The sequence below is a fragment of the Centroberyx gerrardi genome, chromosome 3 (assembly GCF_048128805.1).
Source record: "Centroberyx gerrardi isolate f3 chromosome 3, fCenGer3.hap1.cur.20231027, whole genome shotgun sequence".
NCBI classification, from domain to species: Eukaryota; Metazoa; Chordata; class Actinopteri; order Beryciformes; family Berycidae; genus Centroberyx; species Centroberyx gerrardi.
Window position 1 is genome coordinate 28,633,982 of NC_135999.1, and position 20,625 is coordinate 28,654,606.

General features: G+C 42.5%; 1 protein-coding gene across 2 annotated transcripts; it reads right to left on the reverse strand.

Moving 5' to 3' along the window:
- Positions 1-1,437: 1,437 nt before the first annotated feature.
- Positions 1,438-19,482, reverse strand: LOC139931615 (ectonucleoside triphosphate diphosphohydrolase 7-like). Of its 2 annotated transcripts, none has more exons than XM_071925158.2 (14): positions 19,354-19,482; positions 18,634-18,732; positions 17,242-17,424; positions 15,822-16,027; positions 12,533-12,683; positions 11,290-11,393; positions 10,243-10,302; positions 9,875-10,023; positions 8,678-8,844; positions 7,451-7,652; positions 6,788-6,907; positions 6,545-6,630; positions 5,468-5,629; positions 1,438-4,764 (listed from the first exon to the last, which is right to left on the reverse strand). In XM_071925158.2, the coding sequence occupies exons 2-14, from the start codon at positions 18,639-18,641 to the stop codon at positions 4,548-4,550; spliced, it is 1,815 nt and encodes a 604-aa protein (XP_071781259.1). In that variant the 5' UTR covers positions 18,642-18,732; positions 19,354-19,482; the 3' UTR covers positions 1,438-4,547. The 2 variants fall into 2 exon arrangements, with proteins under 2 accessions (XP_071781259.1, XP_071781260.1); XM_071925159.2 differs by having other exon boundaries at positions 19,266-19,403.
- Between the last annotated feature and the right edge of the window lie 1,143 nt (positions 19,483-20,625).

Consider the following 20,625-nt stretch of genomic DNA (forward strand, 5'->3'; position numbering starts at 1 on the left):
CTGTACAGCAACCCCTACTTCTCTCTCTCTCTCTCTCCTATTCCTACCTTTCCTACCCTCCGTCTGTCTTTCAGTAACCCAGTAATCACAATACTACAGTAATACTTTGGACCTGTTCATTAACACATCTTTATGTAAAACCCCTTTGTCAGTAAGTAACCTTTAAGAAAATAGTAAAAAAAAATAAAAATAAAGAAAAAAAAATACAAGAAGTGCCGTACAAATAGAAGCCTAATATTTTTTGTTTTTGTTTTGTGTGAGTGTACTGTACACCTGTATAATGTATATTTTAATATTTATATGCAGCTGTTGTATTAAAGTATATTTTTAAAATAAGAAGTGTTTGTGTTCCTTTAAGAGGCATTAAAGAATTAGGTCATATACCTCAGTTCAGAAGAGATGGAGGGCATCGACCTGTTGTTCTAACATGAGATGTACACCGTACGTTATGACACCTTCACTACCAGTCAAAGGTTTGGACACACCACCATTTTCTTTATTTTTACTATTTTCCACATTTTAGAATAATAGTAAAGACATTAAAACTATGAAATAACACAAATGGAATTATGCAGCGACCAAAAAAGTGTTAAACAAATCAAAACTATTTTATATTTTAGATTCTTTAAAGCAGCCGCCCTTTGCCTTGATGGAAAGGTAAAGGCTTTGGAAAGAAATTCATACATAAGATCAACTTCACTATTTATATTTGTCTAAGAAAATTTCAAGCATTTAAGCAGAAGCCTGTAGATCAAAATGGCTTTAAGAGAATGAAAAACATAGTACATTCAATCAGGTGTGTCCAAACCTTTGACTGGTAGTGAACTCTCACAAAACAATTGCTGGAATAATAAAACTCATTCTTGAATATTGTCAAAGTTGTCAGCTGTTGTCAACCTTATACTTAAAGAAAAGTAACATTTTAGAGGATGTACTTGTCTTTTTTCAGTGTTGAGCAGTGATTAGGTAACAATTTTGTGTTCAGTTTGATGTGTGGCATTTTGGGATGAAACTCAAGGCCTGTGGCAAAGCTTTTTATAGCCTTTTATACCTTGCAACACCTTGTGGCAACAATAATAAGCATTTGGATCTCCAGGGAGGAACTGCCAACTGCTGTTCAAACGCTGCACAGCACCACCACCAGGCCTCACAGCGCTACAGCATGGGATATTGCAGGAGCTTGGAGATAATTTCATCATGGAAGACTGAAGCCAAGGACAGCCCATTTGAAGTTTTGGCACGTAGACCGGCAACGATCGTCCTCCTGGAGGACCAACCCCATACCTGTTTCGCCTAGACAAGCGCCAACTGCCATTCAGTCTCCTGTTTGGACACATGAGCATGCCGAGCTTCACCTCAAGTTCAAACAGCACCTCCACCCGGCCTGCAGCAGGTACAATAGGTGCAGCACACACAACTGACAAGAGACAAACAAACTTTAATGAAAAAGATCCTTGATTTATTGGACTGGAGTTTTTTGTTTTTTTTCACATTGATGTTGAATTACCTTCATACATAGCAAACATAAAGTCAAGTATCCCATTCAGTGAATTATTGTTCAACATTGCACAATGCCCAGCTCTGACAAGACGTACTCAATGATTGGTCCCTTGTTAGGAGTCCAGAAGTTTGAAGCGGAGCAGAGCATAAAATCACATTAAAAAAAAATTGCCTAGATGAATCAGAAAGAGGTGCAGATTTTATTCATTTTGTCAACGATCAGCTGCAAATGCTGGTATGAGAACATCTGAGTTAAAAATAGAAGTCGGTCTGTCAAGCGGCCGTGTCAGAAGCACCGCACAGCTCCTACTGTTGTTCCTGGGAGTTGGGAAAGTAAAGAGCAGGATGGATGCAGGTTACTAAAACACACAGTGGCAGTTTGACACGAGCCTGTCAGAACTCATCTGTGTCAGAGAGGAAGGAAGAAAGAAAAGGAGATGGAGAACAAGTGTGTACAGGACATATTTAGCACAACTGGAATCACACAGAGTTCAATTTACAGAAAGCTCTCAAAAAGCTGCTTAACGAGTCTGAATGTTCCCATGAGCTCCACAAAACAAAAGTCATCATCATTTAGTTTGACGAGTCATTCGTTACGTTTTTCCCCACACCGTTCAAATCAAGCAAAAGCTGATTACAAATTAAAATTTCGGACATACAAATCTCCCACTGTGGGATTGACGCATTATTCAACTTCTTTGGAAGTTTCACCAAGAGCTACTCAGACACACGCTTGACACACGTCATGGTTGTAGCACGGTCGTATCAGACTATCACCGCAATGCCAAGATTCACTAAAAAAAACAGCCAACACAGTGGCCTAATTTTACAACTGCGAAATTAGTTTTACAGTAGATTTAAAAAAAAATAAAAATAAAAAAAATACCTGTATCTCCTCAAGGTAAGGCTGTTTCCTCAAGAATGGCTTTAAAGCAGTTCATTTTAAAAACACTATTTAAAAGTTCAATCACACATATTGAGATTTTTTCCGCACCGTCTGCCATTCTCCAGCATCCTCCTCGGTCAGTTGCTCTTCCCTTCCGTGGAGTTCATCTTATTCCCTTTATAAATCAGACAGCATCTGTTTAAATCAGGCCTGCTTTCACCGCCCGCATCCAGACAGGAACCAGATCTCAGTTCATTTCAGTCTGGCTAAGTGCCCTCTGACTGCGACTTTCCTCTGATAAACTTGGTACTTGGGACCAGAGTTTTGGAATACAAGCAGAGGCGTTCAAGCACCAAAGCGCAATCTGAGGCCACAGCTTTGCACAAGACATCCTTGGGTCTGCAGGATTGCTTTTTGAGGAATTCGTCATATCGCGAGTGATTGAGGAATCTTGTTGTGTGGAAGATGTTCTTTGCTATGGCTTGTTTCAGAGTCAAGGCATAAGAATCAGAGAAAGATTTCTGAATTTCAGCCAGGGGTGAAATCAGCTCCCAGGTGAATGACAGCTTCTTCACATTCACTTTCCTTGTTTGAAGGTGGAGATGTCATGGTCAAATCTGTTAGCTGTCACCAGGAACAGACACTTAGGGATGACATGCACATGTACCTGGACTGTATTCCTACAGGGAATGATGCACTTTGACCACACTGTTCTACAAGCAACAGGTTTGGATTTCCTACTAAACAAACCAACAAGGGAAGGGAACGCGAGGACGCTGGCAATGAACTACGAAGCAAAAGAGACCAGAGTGGGAAATTACAATCAGCCACCAGCTGGTACATTTCGTCTGTAGCTGGAGTAGCTTCCCTACTGTAGCAGCCACTTTGGCAAGCAACCAGCCATCATTTACAAGTTGTATTCTACTCCAAAAACATCGCTGACTTGCAAAATCATGAAAATGGCGGGTTCTGGGCTTCACCAGACAAGGTCGCAAACGTTGGTTTCCTTCTCTGAAAAACACGGCTGAGCTTCTGAAGGCATCGTCCTGGTAAGATTCCTCTCATTTAGTGGAAAAAAGCTGAAAAGCTTTGTCACAAAATGAGATATCCACCATTAACACACAATTAAAACAAACTGTCGTACTTAGCTGACTCAAGTCCTCAGTCATAACATTTTACAGACTGGATCCTTTATATTTTAGACATATCCAATGATGAACTTGAACAGTTTTTTCTAAATGTATACTTGGAAATGAGATTTTCAATTAGTGTTGCAATGACTTTTCTCCCACATGGAGAGTTGCACTTGCAGCCAACCAAATAATTTTTCCAATCACCAAGAGGAAAACACAAATCCCAACAGAGCCATGCCTGTATCTGTTCTTTCCAGAAGGCTCCTGAATGAATTAGTGTTTTTTTCTCCTTGTATATGACTTCAGAAAGCTTTCTATGAATGGCTGTGTGCTCTTCAAAGTCTTCAACAAGCCCATATTCCTAAAAATCCACCTTGCTGGTGACAGTTGCCACCTCTGCCTTCTTCTAACTAAGCTGTCAAGACTTTAAGACGTTTACCAATCCACAGAATCCAAATCAACTGTCCTGTCTACTATTGAAGGTGAGCACCTGTATGAAAACCTGACTTTGCATGTTAGGAAATGGGTAGTGGGTGGGTGAGAGTGACGGACGTCATCGGAGGTGAACATCAAATCCCACAAGGCCAAGTCGACGCTTGTGTCCTTATGGAGATCAATTCTTCCCAAGTTGTCTTAGAGAGAAGCGAGAACAGAGAACATTGTTGCAGTGTGAGATGGGCTGTGTGCTTCACGTTGCACGATCAATTAAGGTGCACAGCTGTTCATTTTCCCAGCTGATTTAACCATCTGTACTATGGGCCAGAGCGCTGTTTGGAAGCGATGCGTTGTTCACTCAATGAATCTCAGGGCTTCCCTTCCGTCCTCGTCGGCTGGCAAGTAAACTTCCAGGATCTGTATCTGTCCTCGCGTTCTTTTGTTTTGGAATCATACTTCGGCCATAAGACATGATGTCAAACGCGTCATGGACGACACTGAAACACACAAGAACGCATACCGAGAAGGACCCTGGGGTTTTCAGGTGGGAACCTCCCGTCACAGATGTTTGGCTGAAAGACGAGTGACTTCTCTCAGGCCAGGAGCGCCTCCCCCTCCTCGACCCACAGGAGGTCCAGGGCCTCGGCCTGCCGCTGCTCCCGCCGGTGGATCCTCCGCAGGCGCAGGATGTAGAGCAGGATGGCCAGCAGCACCACCAGGATGCAGAGGGAGAACAGGTGGTGGTTGTAGACGAAGGAGGAGCGCAGCCAGCTGGGATGGCTCTGCCGGAAAGTTTCCTGCTGCAGATCCCTGGAGGCGGGAAACGGGACGGGAGATAACAAGGTGAGGTGTGGATGGAGGAGCAGACGGGCAGGCACAAGTAGGTAAGAAAACACTGTGTTGTATGAATTAAGCAATGAAGATAATAATAACTAACTATATGCTGTAGGTGTGGTACAGGTGTGAGCACCGAAGCCAATGATCTACCTGATTTACATGCATGGTTTTGGTGTCAATGTTCTCATCACTAAAGAAAAAACCCTGGTGTATTCCTTTAATAAAGTTCAAAATGAGTTTTCAGTTGTGTCTCATAAGAACATGCAAGAAGAAATCCAAAAGCCTCCTAGTTTGGGTCAGAAGACCGGAGGCAACATGGTAGAGGAGGGAGGGAAATAACTTTTTTTATTATGTTAGAGAGCTTCTATCAGCATGTTGCATACAGTGAAATTAGGAAATGTGTTTCTTTCATATTGCTCTGAGAAAAAATCTGTGATTTGAAAATACACGAGGGGTTGTGAACTGGTTCTATGAGCCTCGAGGTAAAGAAAATTACTCAGTTTAGGGATTGTAGAAGCCATCCATTTAAATTAAAAACTAAAAAATTGCATGTTCTCAGGTGAAAACCATCACAAATTGGTTAATTACAACACCCTGTTCCCTTAAAGAATGATATATTTGACTGCAAGGTTTTCAGAGACGTATCCCTGGTCTCTGCGTGTGGTGCTGGACTGACCTGAGAGGCAGGAAGCGGGTCTTGAAGAGGATCGCCCCCAGAGTCCACTGGACCTCCTTGTCGTGCACCAGCTGGGCTGTTTTCAGGCTGGGGTAGTGTGTGGGGAAGCGGAAGCCCGAGTGCAGCACCTCGTACATCCAGGCCGACTTGAAGCACTGGTACCTGGGTTTCAGAGGGAAGGAGCTTTGGATCAGGATCAGGCAGGGAAGTTAAGAGGCCAAAGAGTCTTACTCTGCTTCTCCATCAGCGTTGCTACTGTCTCTCGATAAAGAAACAAATACAGAGGGAAACTGCCTGCCAATTCTCCTTTAAAGTAAGAATCTGCAACATTTTCATATAAATAAAACAGATAGAACAGTCATTCCCATTCAAATCAACGTTCCAGTATGGCGGCCATTTTGATGTGAACCGCTGGACTAGTAGCTTGGGGTGAGAGGTTTTACAGCAAGAACCAAAGCAGCTTCTCTGTCTCCTTGCTGCCATGGATTGCTAACATGCTAATGTTGACTAGAAGAGCTAGAGAGAGAAGTACAGTCTGTGATGAAGCTACGTTAGCCTCGTCGCTAACGTTAGCTTCCAGTTGAGTTCTGACAGTTTGCTAACAGACTCATCTGCTCAGTTCTCAAGGAAGTGTGACAGACTTCACGGCCTTAATGTCCAGACTTCCGTTGTCACCATAGCAACCAACACTTACAATTCCATAATCGGCATTTATGCTGTACTAGCCAAATCAGTGGAAGGGCCGTTCTATCCAATCAAGTTCTGTGGTTTTTCTACTCTCCATCACTGATTGATATAACACAATAGTGATTCAAGCTACATCCAGTTCATCTTTTCAACTTTAACATTCGCTGTTCAAAACACCATGTGTCTGGTAGCTCTTTCCTGGGAAAAATCCTCTGGCGCACGGGAAGTGATGCGTTTTACTGAGAGAAACTCGCAGATTACACTTTAAAAATATCTACTGGCTGAAATCTGGAAAGGATATCGCTTCATTCATACATTATTGTTTACAGGGAGTGAAAGAGATATGAATGAATCAGGATGAGGACAGATGGAGAAGAGAGACGAGCTTACTTGAGTCTGTTGCTGTCGGCCTGCTGAGAGAAAAGCTTGCTGTCCAGACGCTGTTTCAGTGTCGACCACTTTGTGGCGCAGTAGTCCTGGAGAGCAAACAAAACAAAACAAAACACCAGTGAACTTCCCACAAACTGACAAAAACTGATCAAGTGTCAACCTTAACTTCTTCTCAGCCAAGCAGTGAAAAAACATCAAGTTACTCATGGAAGGGAATGTGTATGGGTGTGTGTGTCTGCATACCGTGGCGGAGCGGGAGTACTTGTCGCTGTCGTACTGTCCTCCCATCCTCAGCACGTCCTCCATACAGTAGTAAAACTCTGAGAAGCCGTAGAACTCACTGTTGCTGAAGTCGATGGGAGCCTGGAGAAAACACGGCATTAAAAGATTATTTTTTTGGCATTTCTGCTTTATTGGACGGTTGGCAGTAAGAGAGAGACAGGAAAGATGGGGGGAGAGAGAGAAGGGCGATGAAGTGCAGCAAAGGTCCCAGGCCGGATTCAAACCCTGGATGTCGCAGCTACTTGATATGTGCCATAGCCCAGTGGTTCTCAACCCGGGGGTCAGGACTCCCAAGTGGGTCACAAGATGATGTTTGGGGGGGTCGCGAGATTATTTATGGGATAGGAAAAAAATATATTTCTACTATACAAATTTGTTATCATGTCTATTTTTTCGTCATAACTGACCATGTTACATATATTACAAACACTGGGTTATACAATATCATATAGGGAGTTTCATTCTGAAATGATAGCCACTACACCTACTGTTTGTAAATAATTAGAAGCACAAAATTTAAAACAATAGTATTTTGCAGGATAGTGAAAGTCATAACACTTTTACAGACTGGATCGTCTACTTTCAGTGATATTGAGTGATAAACTAAACTCTGATGACTCCCACCTGGTAGACGCCCCTTGGTGACATGGTGCCGTTGTGGAGACCCAGGAAGGGTCGCACCGCCTCCTGGCAGCGCGCCCAGTCGCCCTGCCCCCTCAGGTACAGCGTGCGCTCGTCCCGCTCCACCGAGTCCGACAGGCCGACGGGCAGACAGGGGTCCAGGAGCGGTTTGTCCTCACTCAGGCCCGTCTGGGCGGTTAGCAGCCTGGACACGGCAACATGAGAAAAACTAAAAAACATTACTTACCATTTGGTGCGCACTTTTATCCAAAGACCCTTACAGTACCATGAGTGTATACCTTTGTAGAATTTGGATGTGGCTAACTGTAATTGAACCCGTAACACTGGCAGTTTTTGTGCTATGCTCTACTTATTAAGCTACAGAGGACTAAAGGATGTAATCCAGGGAGAAAATGGGTCAGGAATAACAGTCAATCAATCAATAGCCTGATTGTAAACAAAGGTAATCTAGTGAAATTGAGCTAGAATAGAATAGAATAGAGCTAGAATACCTAACAATACTATACTACTACGACTACTACTACTATAATCAATGATTACAAAGAGAGGTGTAAAACTGTCTGCATGGAATTGACAATAGATTTAATGGATTAAAAGCTGCTACATAAATCATTACATTAATTCTCAGACATTAGTATAATGACTTTAAAAACACGATGGGCTTCCTCTACCGGCCTCTACGCTGCATTTTACGGGTCGGATTTCGCAGGGAATCTGCTTGATGCTTTACGGCACAAAGGGAGATTGCTTTATGGCACAAAACAGAGGCTGTTCTTCAGACGCAAATGTAGCTAAAGCTTTCAGAGTTTCTGGCAACAGCAGACGGTGGAAGCAGTGAAAGGCCGATGGAAAAATCACTTCCAGCAGATTTATCCTCTTCAGTAAAGCCCAAAAGAAGAAGAAGCAAACATCCTCTGCCACAGGAGGCAACGGGGCTTATGGGAAATGCAGTCTTTATTTTTAGGAACACTAGCATTAACAACACCACTGGCATGAGATGAGACGGGAGAAGCTACCAATCGTCTCGACCATGGTCTCATTTCTTTAGGGTAATTATACCAGGGTATTATGATTAATTTGGCAATGATAAACTGTATAGATGCAAGAAGAAAGAAGAAGAAGAAGAAAGAAGGTATGCCATGAAAAGAAATGTGTGGGTGTGTGTGTATGTGTGTGTGTGTGTGTATGTGTGTGTGTGTGTGTGTGTACCTGTTCTTGGCCAGTGTGCTGTTGACCAGCTGGTCTTCGTAGCGCTGCCGGGCCATGTTTCCTCCGAAGCCCAGGAAGGTGGTGACGTAGACCCGGTACACATGTTGTGTGTGTTCCACATCACAGCCCAGGTTAAACTCTGCCAGCAGACTCTTCCCTGCCTCCTCCTGCAGCACAGCACAGCACAGCACAGCACACAGAGACGTTAGACCGCACACCAGTTTTCTAGACTAATACCAGGGCTAGACTAGAGAAGGGCTTGGCATCAAAAAATGATTGATTTTTGATTTTACAGTGTTAAAAAGCACTGAAATGCATCAAAAAGCTTCAAAACAATTCATACACTGGGATTGGGTTTTCACTTGGCCTAAGGATATTTTCAATGAGAAAAATCGATAAAGCATGGTCTGATTCTATTTAGAAAAGCACAGGCCATTTATAAATGTTACACAGAGAATCTTTTACTCCCTTGCAAAGTGAAAGGTGCTTTCAATTAACAAAGAAAGATACTTAAGTACTGCTTTAAAATCGTGTCAAATTTGAAGTATAGCAGCAAGTGTTGAAAAAATCCCATTGTCCATCCTCCAGACTTACAGACCTCATGAACTTCAGCTGAACTTGGAAATACACCTATGGTGGATCTGATGCAGCAAACCCCATCCATAATAAACAAAAAGATTTTACCTTTTCTCTCTGGCTCTCATTTCTTTACATAGCACTTCACTCTTACAGGACATAACAATTCTGGTGAAACTGGATTATTTGTAATCATGTTATCTACTGATCTGATCTGACCCTTGCACTGTTTACTATTGGTTGCTTGTAATTTTGCTGATGTAGGAATTTAAACGTATTCTACTCATTTTAAGTCGCTCGCTCAAAGTCACAAAGAAAACACATTTCAATGCCTTGCTTCTGTAGTTCGATGTACAGCATTTCCAGTTGAAACAGGATGTTGGGGCAGGACATAACGTGGGGAGGGGCTGTTCAAAAGTTCAAAAATGCTTTGTGCATAATCCTGAGCTGTCACAAATTTCAGATTCTTCAAAGTGAATAAATTCCAGCCACCGGGACACGGGAACCACGGTGTCTTGGGAAAAGGAAACAGGGTTTTCAGCACTGTACCACGTTGCCCAGAAGAGGCTGGTTAACATGGATGCTCGTAGCAGTGAAAGACTAGTTACTGCTGTTCCTCACCTCCTGTGGTGAGCTGAAGGTGACGGCGCTGGGCACCTCATAGGCGATCTGCAGCGAAGCTCCGCCCATATCCATGATGCCCACTGTGCGCCGCCTGCTGATTGGCTGCTGGTTCTGCGACCCTGTTGTCACCTCAACTATGGCGTCCTCTTTGAGAAACATGAAGGAATAAATGTACTTGATTACTTACTTGTCTTGATTACTGGTCAAATGTTAGAGAGCGATAACACTAAATGCATAAATGAGAAGAACTGTTCTTTATTTTCCATTTGTTTAAAAAGAGCATTTCACATATTAAAGAAGTGGCATAGTGAAAACCAAAGACTGCAGAAAACAGTTTGAGATGTGTGTTAAACCATCACACTCACCCTCGTCAGCGTGGTCAAAGCGGCCCAGCACAAAGTTAATGCCAATCCATGCATACACTCCTGAGGTTGTTGAACACATAAAAACAGGCAGGCGACAATTAGAAAAGACAGCAGCGAGCCTCGTGTCACACAGGTTAAAGGATCATTCCTGCCATGGTGAATGTTAAGCCGACGGTCCAGAGTGTCCTCCCTCCTCTCCTCTCTCCTTTAGGAAATCCCTGCATGTATTTTGTGGTAACCTGCAACTAGTGGGATTTCATAAATATCGTACACTATATTTTCTACATTTTGAAACACGCAGAAAAACTCTTCCTCAGCTGAGAGGCTTGAAATGAGGCGGGACGTAACCATGAAGGACGTTCATGTTTGGTGAGAAGTGCTATCTAGGGTGGGACTTCTGATATAAATAAAAAAGTGTAAGCAAAGATTGTGGTGAGTTTGGGTGAACTGGCAGAGCTAGTCATGTTAACATTTGGAGAGGTAATTTTTATTTTTATTTTCAGAATCTGGCATTGTTTCGATGATGTGGCTACGCTGTCATGATGCTTTGCCTACGTCCTTTCACCTAATGTCTTAGACACGCCTACTCTTGCCCTGTTCCTCCAATGAGGCTTTCTGAACGTGCGTATTAATTCAAAAACATTAAAATATGTCTGGCTAGGAAGGACTAGGAGTTGAATGAAAGTGAATGGTGTTTACTGGTAGGGAAATAAGTTGCATGATAACTGTTTCTCTGATAATAGCATGTAAAAATCCACGGGAAGTTTTAGCAGGGAGAAAAGGCGCACTAGAAAATGGGCTTAAGACTCAAAGTGGCCAGAATAATCCTTTTATATTCCTCTAGACAAAAGTGTAAGAGCAGACATTCAGTTTCTCCATTTCCAAAAACTACAAACTTAAAACTACAAAGTGGAAATCTCACCTGATCCATCAGTCTAGAAGAAATCAGTTTTAAAATCAACTTCATTTTCCCATTAATTCAATTATTAATGGCCCAAGCCAATGTCAGCATTTAAGGACAACATCACAGTAAGCATTTCACCTCACCTTCCTGTTTCCCAGAGATGACCTCAGCGTGCGAACGAGAAAACAAGAAGTCAAACTCCAGGGGAACATCAGTGACCAGGTCCTCCAAGATGGCTGCCTGCTGGCTACAGACAGAGAAGCACAGCCTTACGTTTCAAAAAACCAGATAAAACACATCTGTCACACTGAAAGGCCATAGAGTGAGAGGGTATTCACCAATCCGCCAAATGTGTGTAAATACAGAAACACAATCTCTAATCTTTAGAATCAGATCTCAAAAATCTCATGAAATAACAAGTGTAACCCCAGCTTTAAAGCTTTCAGCCCTGGACAGACAGAAAGCGTCAACAAACAAACCTTTTGTTGTCAGTGGTTGCAGGTGAACTCGAAGCATTAAGTGGCGTGGCTGAACGGTTTGATGCGGCTCCCAGTTTCAGCTCAGAACTCGGATCAATTTTGGAGCGTCAACATGGGAAACAGACCACCAAAACACTGTTTCCTGCCGTCCATGAACTGCAGGAGTGACAACTGATCCTCTATCTGTCCTTGTGCAGTGTGGACTAATGTGGACTAATGTGGACTAATGTGCCGCGCATCAACAGACGCTTCCTATCTTCAGGGCTTTAGACTAATCAAGCACCAAAACAGCCACCCTAGTTTGTCTGTTATTAAACCTATGACATAGCATTTTATCAAAACTAGCTTGGTCATCATAACACATGCTTAGCTGATTTCTGAATTTTTCTGATTTTGAACTCTTGAACTATGTAAATACTACTACTACTACTACTACTACTAATAACAATGATAATCATAATAATAATAATGTTAATAATATGTATAGTAATATGTAAAGTGTGCTTGAGTCTGAGAAAAGCGCTCTTAAATTGAATTTCTTCTTTTTCTTCTTATTATTATGAAATTATTTTTATCCTTATCTTCTCGATATGTACAGGAGGGCTTGATCCACGCAAAAACTGGGACAAAATCCTCAAGTGTGCCATTGCATTTAAAGCTACACTTAGCGATTTTTTCTGACCACTAGAGGGCGACAGAAACCGCAACACAGTTTGTAAACACAGCAAAGCTACTGGGCGACGGAAGCCCTTAAGGACAAACCGTACATAAAGGCTAATGGCTAAAATAAACGTACCTACTCGGGATTGGTTACAGGGTCTGAAATCGCTTATTGTAGGTTTAAAACACCTTTTGTTAACCAGTTAATGCACGTGCACAGGATCACGTGCACTGCAGCTCCGCCCACCTGTCTGGCAGCAGCCTCATGCCGGCGGTGCAGAGGATGTAGAGGGGCGTCTCCTTGTGTTTGGACCGGGGAACGTGAGCCGCGGCGAAGCTGAGGAGAGGCTGCAGGTACCTGCTGGCCTGCGCCGGAGTCTGGGCCAGGGTGGAGATACCTGGGAGGACAACACACACACACACACACACACACAGCTGGTGAGTTTTTATGTCATTTGTACCATCGAGATGCTTTTATAAGCCTCTGTGTTTCTTTGTTTCAACTGCAGAGTTTGTACCATTTATGTGAAATAAACTAAACTTTTACTTCACCATGCTGAGATTTCTGGCGTTCAAAACTCACTTTCTGGCCCGCACAGCATTTTTAACCAAAAACTCCCCACCCTTTGGAATACCAAGACACTCCCAATCCCCCCGGACGACTGGCGCCCCGAGACATTTCAGCTGTAAAAGCCTTGTTCTCAAGCCAAAAAAGCAAATGACAAAGCAGTTTTATTACTCCAGTGTTTCACATGGTGATGTATTAGCTCTTCACAAGACGTTTCTGTTGAATCTCTAGTTTAATTAGCTAGCTTACTCCTCTCTATTGTGAAAAGTTGACTTATGTGGGGGGACAGTAGAAGACTTAAGGCCCGATTTAGCTGTCCTAGACAAGTTTTTGAGATCTGAGACAAAATCCTCATGCCAGAACCAACTCGATGAGCGCGGCCGTCACTGAAGCTCATTAAGCTTGAGCGGGTCAGAGTTTCAGTCTGACTCAGCCGCCTCAGACATCCTGAGGTTTTCAAACACGTTTGATTTTGTCAGCACAAAATCTGCAACCTTCTTGTAGTGTGAGATATGTGGGGACAAGTTCTGAGAGCAGCGAGCAGCAGTAGCCAATGAGGGCTCGCAAGGAAACCAGGCAGAATAGGTGGAAACTACAAAACATCATCAAATTTACCTCCAGCTATGCAGAACATTAAACCCATGCTGCCCTCATCTCCCGTTCTGACCTCCAAATTTAGCGTCTAGCCATCTTCGTTTTTTCTGTTTCAGCACAAATGACGGCACACACAATAAGTGCTGAAAGCTGCTCTTCTCCAGCTCCATTTTAGCACAATCAAAGTCACATTTTGCTTTTTTTTCTGATTATTTAGGTACTTCATGACTAAATCCAAGTGAATATTCTATTGATGTGTGACCCCCCTGTTTAATGTGAGCGGTACAGAGATCTTAGGTTTTTCACAGCTGTATTAGTTTGGTCATAAAGACGCTTACTGCTCCTTTAAAGACGCCACTAAAATCCATCTGGTATAATACAGGTAACTGAGTAACAACTGACGCTCTTATCCAGAGCAACTAGCAATAGTACAACAATAGAATAAGATGGTCTGTATTGTTCATGTTTACGTTTCTAATAATATTCCGAGTTCAAGAGTTCTGAAGACGTTTCTGAGGGTCGTTGACAGTACAGCTGCAGAATTCATTGTGTGATGATAAATGATAATTGTAGAATATTAACAAATTGGCAATGCTGAAATTATTTAATTTAGAATGACGGCTGTAATTCAAAAAAGTCAACATGTTGAAATAACATGACAAAGGTGAAAAATATTAAATAATAATAGAATTTTGTTCCTCAAATCCTCAAGACTAATAATCGTGATTACAATATCTAGCAAAATAATCAGGATTATCATTGTACCAGACTTGTGCAGCCCTAGTTGTCAGTCACTGAAAAAGCAGGACTCCTCCCATAAAAAATGTTCTGTCCCGAGGTCCAAAGTGCCACGTAGCCTCTAACAGCTCTTCCTGGAATAAACCTGTATCTAATCTGCCTGCTGTGACTGCTGTGATAATAAAGCACACTGGGTGCAGTATGGTCCAGACTAGCAGCTGAATAACCAGCAGCAAACTGATGCCATCAGAATCAGTCCTGGACTCTTAACAAACCATTCAACAAAGCTCTATTGTCAACTCAGGACAAAAGGAATGTGAGAATTACCATATGAGGAAACTGGGCAGAGATACTGTATGTCAGCTGACTAATTTGGTTTATGTGATACAAACTTGTATTTTCCATGCTTCAGTCTGAGCTGTTCTCTGCTATCTCTTTCTCACACTCTGTCTTTCACACTCGCAGCTAAATCCTGGCTGTGACCCAGAAGGACAGACAGTGATAACTTTTGATCCTCATGCCGCCACCAAAATCTTCACAACATTGAGTATTATTTTAAATCATAATATACCTTCACATACAGAGTAACAGAGGCAGTTGCTACTGCTTCAGACTGTGTACTTGGTTGTTTTCTGATCAAGAACTGCTCCATTTGTCTTTCCCAGAACGCAATGGAAAGAGTCACCCAGTCACAGACAAATCATCTACAGTGGCCCACGGGGGACAACAGTCGTATTCATGCATGACAACTCAATGAATCCAATGTGAACAGGGTGAAACGCAGCAATGGGTTCTCATTTTCTACCCCCTCGTTTTTAATTTTATGGCCATTTTATGAAGTTTCAAGCCCCCCGTTAATTTCTGACTCCGATACCTACAACACAAAACTACACCAAGCCACATTTGGCAGTGGAGGGAGTGGGCTTGTGACTGGGTTGCCAGTTCAAATCCTACACTAGCTGGGAAAATGAGTGGGGAAAATGAATGAAAAATGCTCTTCCTCCCTAAACACATGCCATCAATGTATAAAGGCACTTAACCTCCATTTAGGGCTGGACGATATGGTTGAAATCAATATCATGATAGTCATAAGGATTTTTTTCGATATAGATATATATGACGATATGGCTCACATTAAGCGAAATCACGTTAAATAATCAAATTAATGTTCATCATATTGAGCCGAATGGTAATGTTTGGCGTGATTTCAAACTAAACTGAAATTTTCACATAATATTCCTACCATACTTCATTTTGTCTGAGTTTCTAAATAAAATTTGCTTGTTCTCATCAGTTTAGACAGCAGAATTCTGCATCTCAATATCTCAAAATCACCATATCATCACAATATAATCCCACTGAAAGACGATAAATGATAATATTGAATTATCGTCCAGCCCTACCTCCATTTAGTCCAGTTGAGGAAGACCGTGGCTGTACTGCTACTACTTTTTTGCATTTTTGCTTTATTGTTTATTAGGTGCTCGGCCAGGAGCAATTCTATAAGAACCAGGATTTGTGTATTTGTTAATTTGTGCGTAACACTTTATGCAAGGGACGGGAGAAAGAGAGGGGGATGAGGTAAGAGGGGGAAACGGTATGCGCTGTAGCCAACTGAACCACCAGGACTCCTTACCAGGTTTGATCTTCTTGACCACAGGTTTACGGTCGTGGTCGCTCATCTGCCTGATGTCCAGCAGAGTGTGGGGGTTCCCGTTGTGGGGGGGCCAGTAGTACACAAACACCCGAGAGCCACTGCTGCCACAGTCCACCACTATCCCATAATTCAGAGCAGCGTTGAGGACGTCAGTGGCCTCCATGGTCTCTGCAATGGAGAGGTATCTGAAAAGAAACACGGGGTAACTAATATATTCCAGTGCAGTAAGCAGTGTGCATATATAAAACTACGGACCGCAATTGATGAGTTTTGTTACAAAATGACAGATCCACCATTTGAGTGACACCTGCTTTTACAAAATTACTGATTATCTCAACATTTAAACAAATTATGGTACTTTTTAAAGAGCAGTAGTATCATGGGTCCTTCATTGACAAAGCGACAACACAGCAACAAACTACATTCTCTATCTTTAAAGAGCAACTAAACCCCAAACCCAAAACTGTGTAAAGCCTGACATCTAATGGTAAAAAACAAACACCTAAGACCTCTGTACCTCTTCCCTGTAATTTCTTATCTGGCTGATGTGGGGGTGCGCATACTAAACGATGTGGGAGATCACACATGAAAAAAATCTTTACTTTGAATTGGTTGTGAGGGATTTTGATACCACACTGTCTTGCACGACCAACGTGACACCGGACAGTTTTTCACCTGACCGTGCTAAAATGGAGAAGGAAGAGCAGCTCACAGCTCTGACTGTGCATTCAGTCATTAGCTCATTTATGCCTAAAAAGAAAAAAAGAAAGAGGGCTAGACATTGAATTTGGAGGAGAGTGATTGGGGATTTTGTTCTGCAGAGAGTTGGAGGTAAATTATAAAGCCCAAATGATGAAGTCAAAAGAAAACAGCTAGCCAGAGTGGGATTTGTTTGATGTTCATATCGCTGCTGAGCGAGCTCTCATCGGCGATTTCTGCTCACCGTTCTCAAAACTTTTCTTTACAAATCTCGCACTACAAGGGCGTTGAAGACAAAATTAAACATGTTTGAAAACCTCTGGATGTCCCAGACGGCTCAAAATCTGGGTGGTGCTGCCTCTCTGAAAGGACGTGTTTTAATTGTGTTTGCCCTGTGGATGTGTGTTAGACAGGAGCGCTCCCGTCCAACTGAAGCTACGTTAAGCTCTACAGTGAAGTAAGTGATGAAATTTTGAACACAATCAATCATCATGATGGTGAAAACTAAGGAAATAAGTCGTAGGTTGAAAATAAACTGAATTATCTGTTAACAAGCGTCAGTTCCAACATGGGCATTTTGTCTCAGAGCTCAAAAACGTGCCTGAGACAGCTAAATTGGACCTAAAGTCGCGTAGCGTGCAGCCAGCTTTACCACCCTCCGTCTTCTCTCATCTCCAGAAATCAGTGTCTGCTCACTCACTTGTTGAACCGGCCCCCGGCGCGGCGCTGGGGGCCCCACAGCTGGCTCTGGTAGACGCCCAGCAGCAGCAGGGCGGAGCAGGTGAGCAGCAGCAGCAGGAGCAGCCTCTGCCTGGGAGCGCAGCCCAGAGACAGCAGGGACACGCTGCAGTACCAGGAGGCCGGTACACAGGACAGGCTGATCCTGAGCAGGGGGGGGGGGACAGAACCGGACATCAGCAGGAACAGGATGAATGAAAGCTACAATACACACTGTGGAGCGCTATTGGTTTCATGCAGTGTGTTACGATGCACAAAACTGATAATACACATCATGGAGCTCCGCAGATCAGGGGGTCTCAAGCATTTTCACAGACTCCCGAATACACACACATTAGGGCCATGGATGCCACATTAGATAAGATCCCACATGGGAAGATTGTTGTTGTTTTTGACTTAACATTGATTAGTTTAACTGTCTACATTGTATGTGGGCAGATAACAGCGGTGAGAGTGAAACCTAGGATTACAATAGTCATTCTTACACATTCTCTAAATGGGATAATTACTTGTGATTAGTGAATTAAAGTGAAATTAAACTACTCTTCATTTTGCTGGAATACTCAACGTTACTGCATCAGTACATAATGGAGTTGAGTGAAACATGCTGTTTTTGGATAAACATGTCAACCAAATGGTATATTATATGTTACACAATATATTGAGATACAAAATAGGTGCAACAATTATTGTGGAGCTAATAAAGATTATCATGACATGAGTTATTGCTATATGATATGACATTTACAAATCAATAACACAGTTTCATGCCAAAGTAGTAACACATCATCCTCCTTATCCGGTGACTCTCTCATGGAAGAAACAAACGAGCTTAAGCTTGTTGTGTTGAGCAATTTTGATTGATTTCAGCTTGATTCTAATATCATGACAATAACCTTTTGCTTATGGTTACACCTGCAGAGCTCAGGAAGGGAACCGAGGAGGAGACTAAAGGAGAGGAGAATGGGGAGAAGAGGGGTGAAAACAAAAACAGAGGACAAAGAAGAAGCAGAAGAGACAGAGAGTGAGGTAGGTGGGTGGGGTGAGGTGAGGTGGGGGTGGGAGGTTAAGGAGAGAAGAGGATAGGAGATGATGGTTGAGGAGAGGAGATCAGATGAAATGAGGCAGGGTGCACTAAAGAGGTGAAAGGAAGCAGTGGAGGAGTTTTTCCCTCCATCCCTGAGGATGTAACCCAGCACTACACCAACACTTACTCAAATGTATGTCTCTGTAAAAAGCATTTCCAAGAGTAATCAATAACAAAACCGAGAGCAATTCTAAAACATGTGTCTGTATAGTACTGAACAGTACCGTCACTTTCTCTTTCATATAGAGGCTGTTATTAGTTTATTACCTTGCCATATGTCCAGGTACAAAATATAAGACGGCACAGATGTCACCTCATGGTGCCCGAGCTCTTCTGATCCTTCGGTGAGTCTGTGATTTGTTCTGCCTGTAGGGAAGGAGAGGGACAGACAGCTCAGTACTGCTTGTATTAACATTGCTACTACCTTGCTCCAACTATACACAACACAACTTATTCTCAAATTATTAGCTGGCCTAAGTGTGCTGTTGAGAAGAACAGGTGATAATTCCCCTAATGAAAAATCACTGCAATATTCCTTTAGGGATTTACAGTGTATCAGTGGTGAGTTTATACTGATCCTATTGTACTTTGTGGTATTTTTCTATCTCCTATAGCATTACTGTGACATTTTCTACAGTATAATTGCATGATATTTTAAAGTTATCCTTCTAAAAATGTATTACAGCATTACTATTAGCTCTCTTCCATAAGGGCCACTGGAAAGACTGGTTTACGAGCATCTGGCTTATCTACTAGTTACATAAGCTCACTGCTGCCAGTGCCGGAATAAAATGAGAAAAGCGAGCCTGTCAGACGGAATAGGATATACACGCAAAACACACTTTATCCACCTTACGACAGGAGTGGATTCTGATTTAAAATATATACTGTTCCATTACCACCCGGCTTCCGGTGCTGTTGTCAACTGTGGTTACAATGTAACCATATGCTACCACCCAGCTTTGTTACACTCTGATACAAAGTTACCTAAAGCTGCCTTTCCCGCGCCATGACAGCGGCGTAGTCGGTGAAACTTGTTGTTCCTGTGACAGGACGACGGTGAAATTTATTCCCTCTCTCTCTCTCTCTCTCTCTGTCTGGCTGCTTGATGGAGATTATTTCAGAAGACGAGGTGAAGGGGAAATGACAAAAAGTGCATGTAAACGCACCAGGCTACGTATTTCCGGTAGGCCCACGTGAAGCTACGTCACTGAGACTGAAGTGAATCGCTGCTGCGTTCAAACGCCGTCGGAAATATTGCGATTGTTAGATCTCAAAAGGCGGGGACACATCAAACGTGATCTCAATTGGACAAAAGTTCGAAGCACGATTCATCTCCGCACCATGCTCTGGTGTTTAAAACATTACACTGATTTGCCTAATGGGGGCGCTATGATTAAAGGGCAAAATTTCAAACTTTGAAAAGATGTAACTGCTACACCACAGGTCTGATTTTTATGAAACTTGGAGGGATGAAGCATCTCGTTACTGATTGGCCAGGGGACTGCCTGCACCATTGGTGTGGAACGACATGTTTACTGGTTAATTGATAATGTATATAAGAATTTTCCCTGTTTCATAGATATTAAAGTAGGCTATAGCCAACCTATCGAGTATGTAGGCCTATACAAAAGTGTCAAAACCAAGGCAGAAAATGGGGAAAGACATGGCAGGAGGTATGTATATACGTGCCACAAATAAACAATATAAAATGAATTATTTAAATGCTTTATAAAGTTTGCAATTTCCGACCAAAAATCCTATAACTAGCTGTATTTAAGTCGAAAGGAGTTTACAGAGAGCACCTGATGGCAGCATATGCCACCTTGTGGAGAAATGAATACTTGTCACATAATATAATACTGCCATGGTTGTCACCTTCTACAGTCTGTGGCTGTTATGGTCACTTCATTCAGGCCTATTCGGGTACATCTAATACAGGATATTTGTTATACATGAAGATGCAATTAACCTCCACACCGGCGAGGCAATGGTGAATATAATATACTCGACATTTGTTCAACTTTATCAAAGGAGGTGGTGGGGAGGAGAAAAAAATTGTCCCTCAATACATTACTAAATCTATTGCCAAAATAGGGGAAGTGTTTCATCAGCTGTGTTAACATCAATCAGCAGATATGAATCTTTGGCCTCATGGATCCCACTGCAATCAATCAGTCAACCTGTTTGTGTGACCTTGGCAGGTCATTGTCCACATATTTTCTTTTTTATGAATAGCAACACAAAAAACACCACACA

Bases quoted from the DNA above. Each gene is read 5' to 3' on its own strand.
- LOC139931615 (XM_071925158.2), bottom strand. The intron at 8,845-9,874 runs GTGAGGAACAGC...GCTGTGCTGCAG, and splicing joins CCTTCAGCTCACCACAGGAG to GAGGAGGCAGGGAAGAGTCT. The intron at 7,653-8,677 runs GTACACACACAC...TGCCGTGTCCAG, and splicing joins AGCACACTGGCCAAGAACAG to GCTGCTAACCGCCCAGACGG.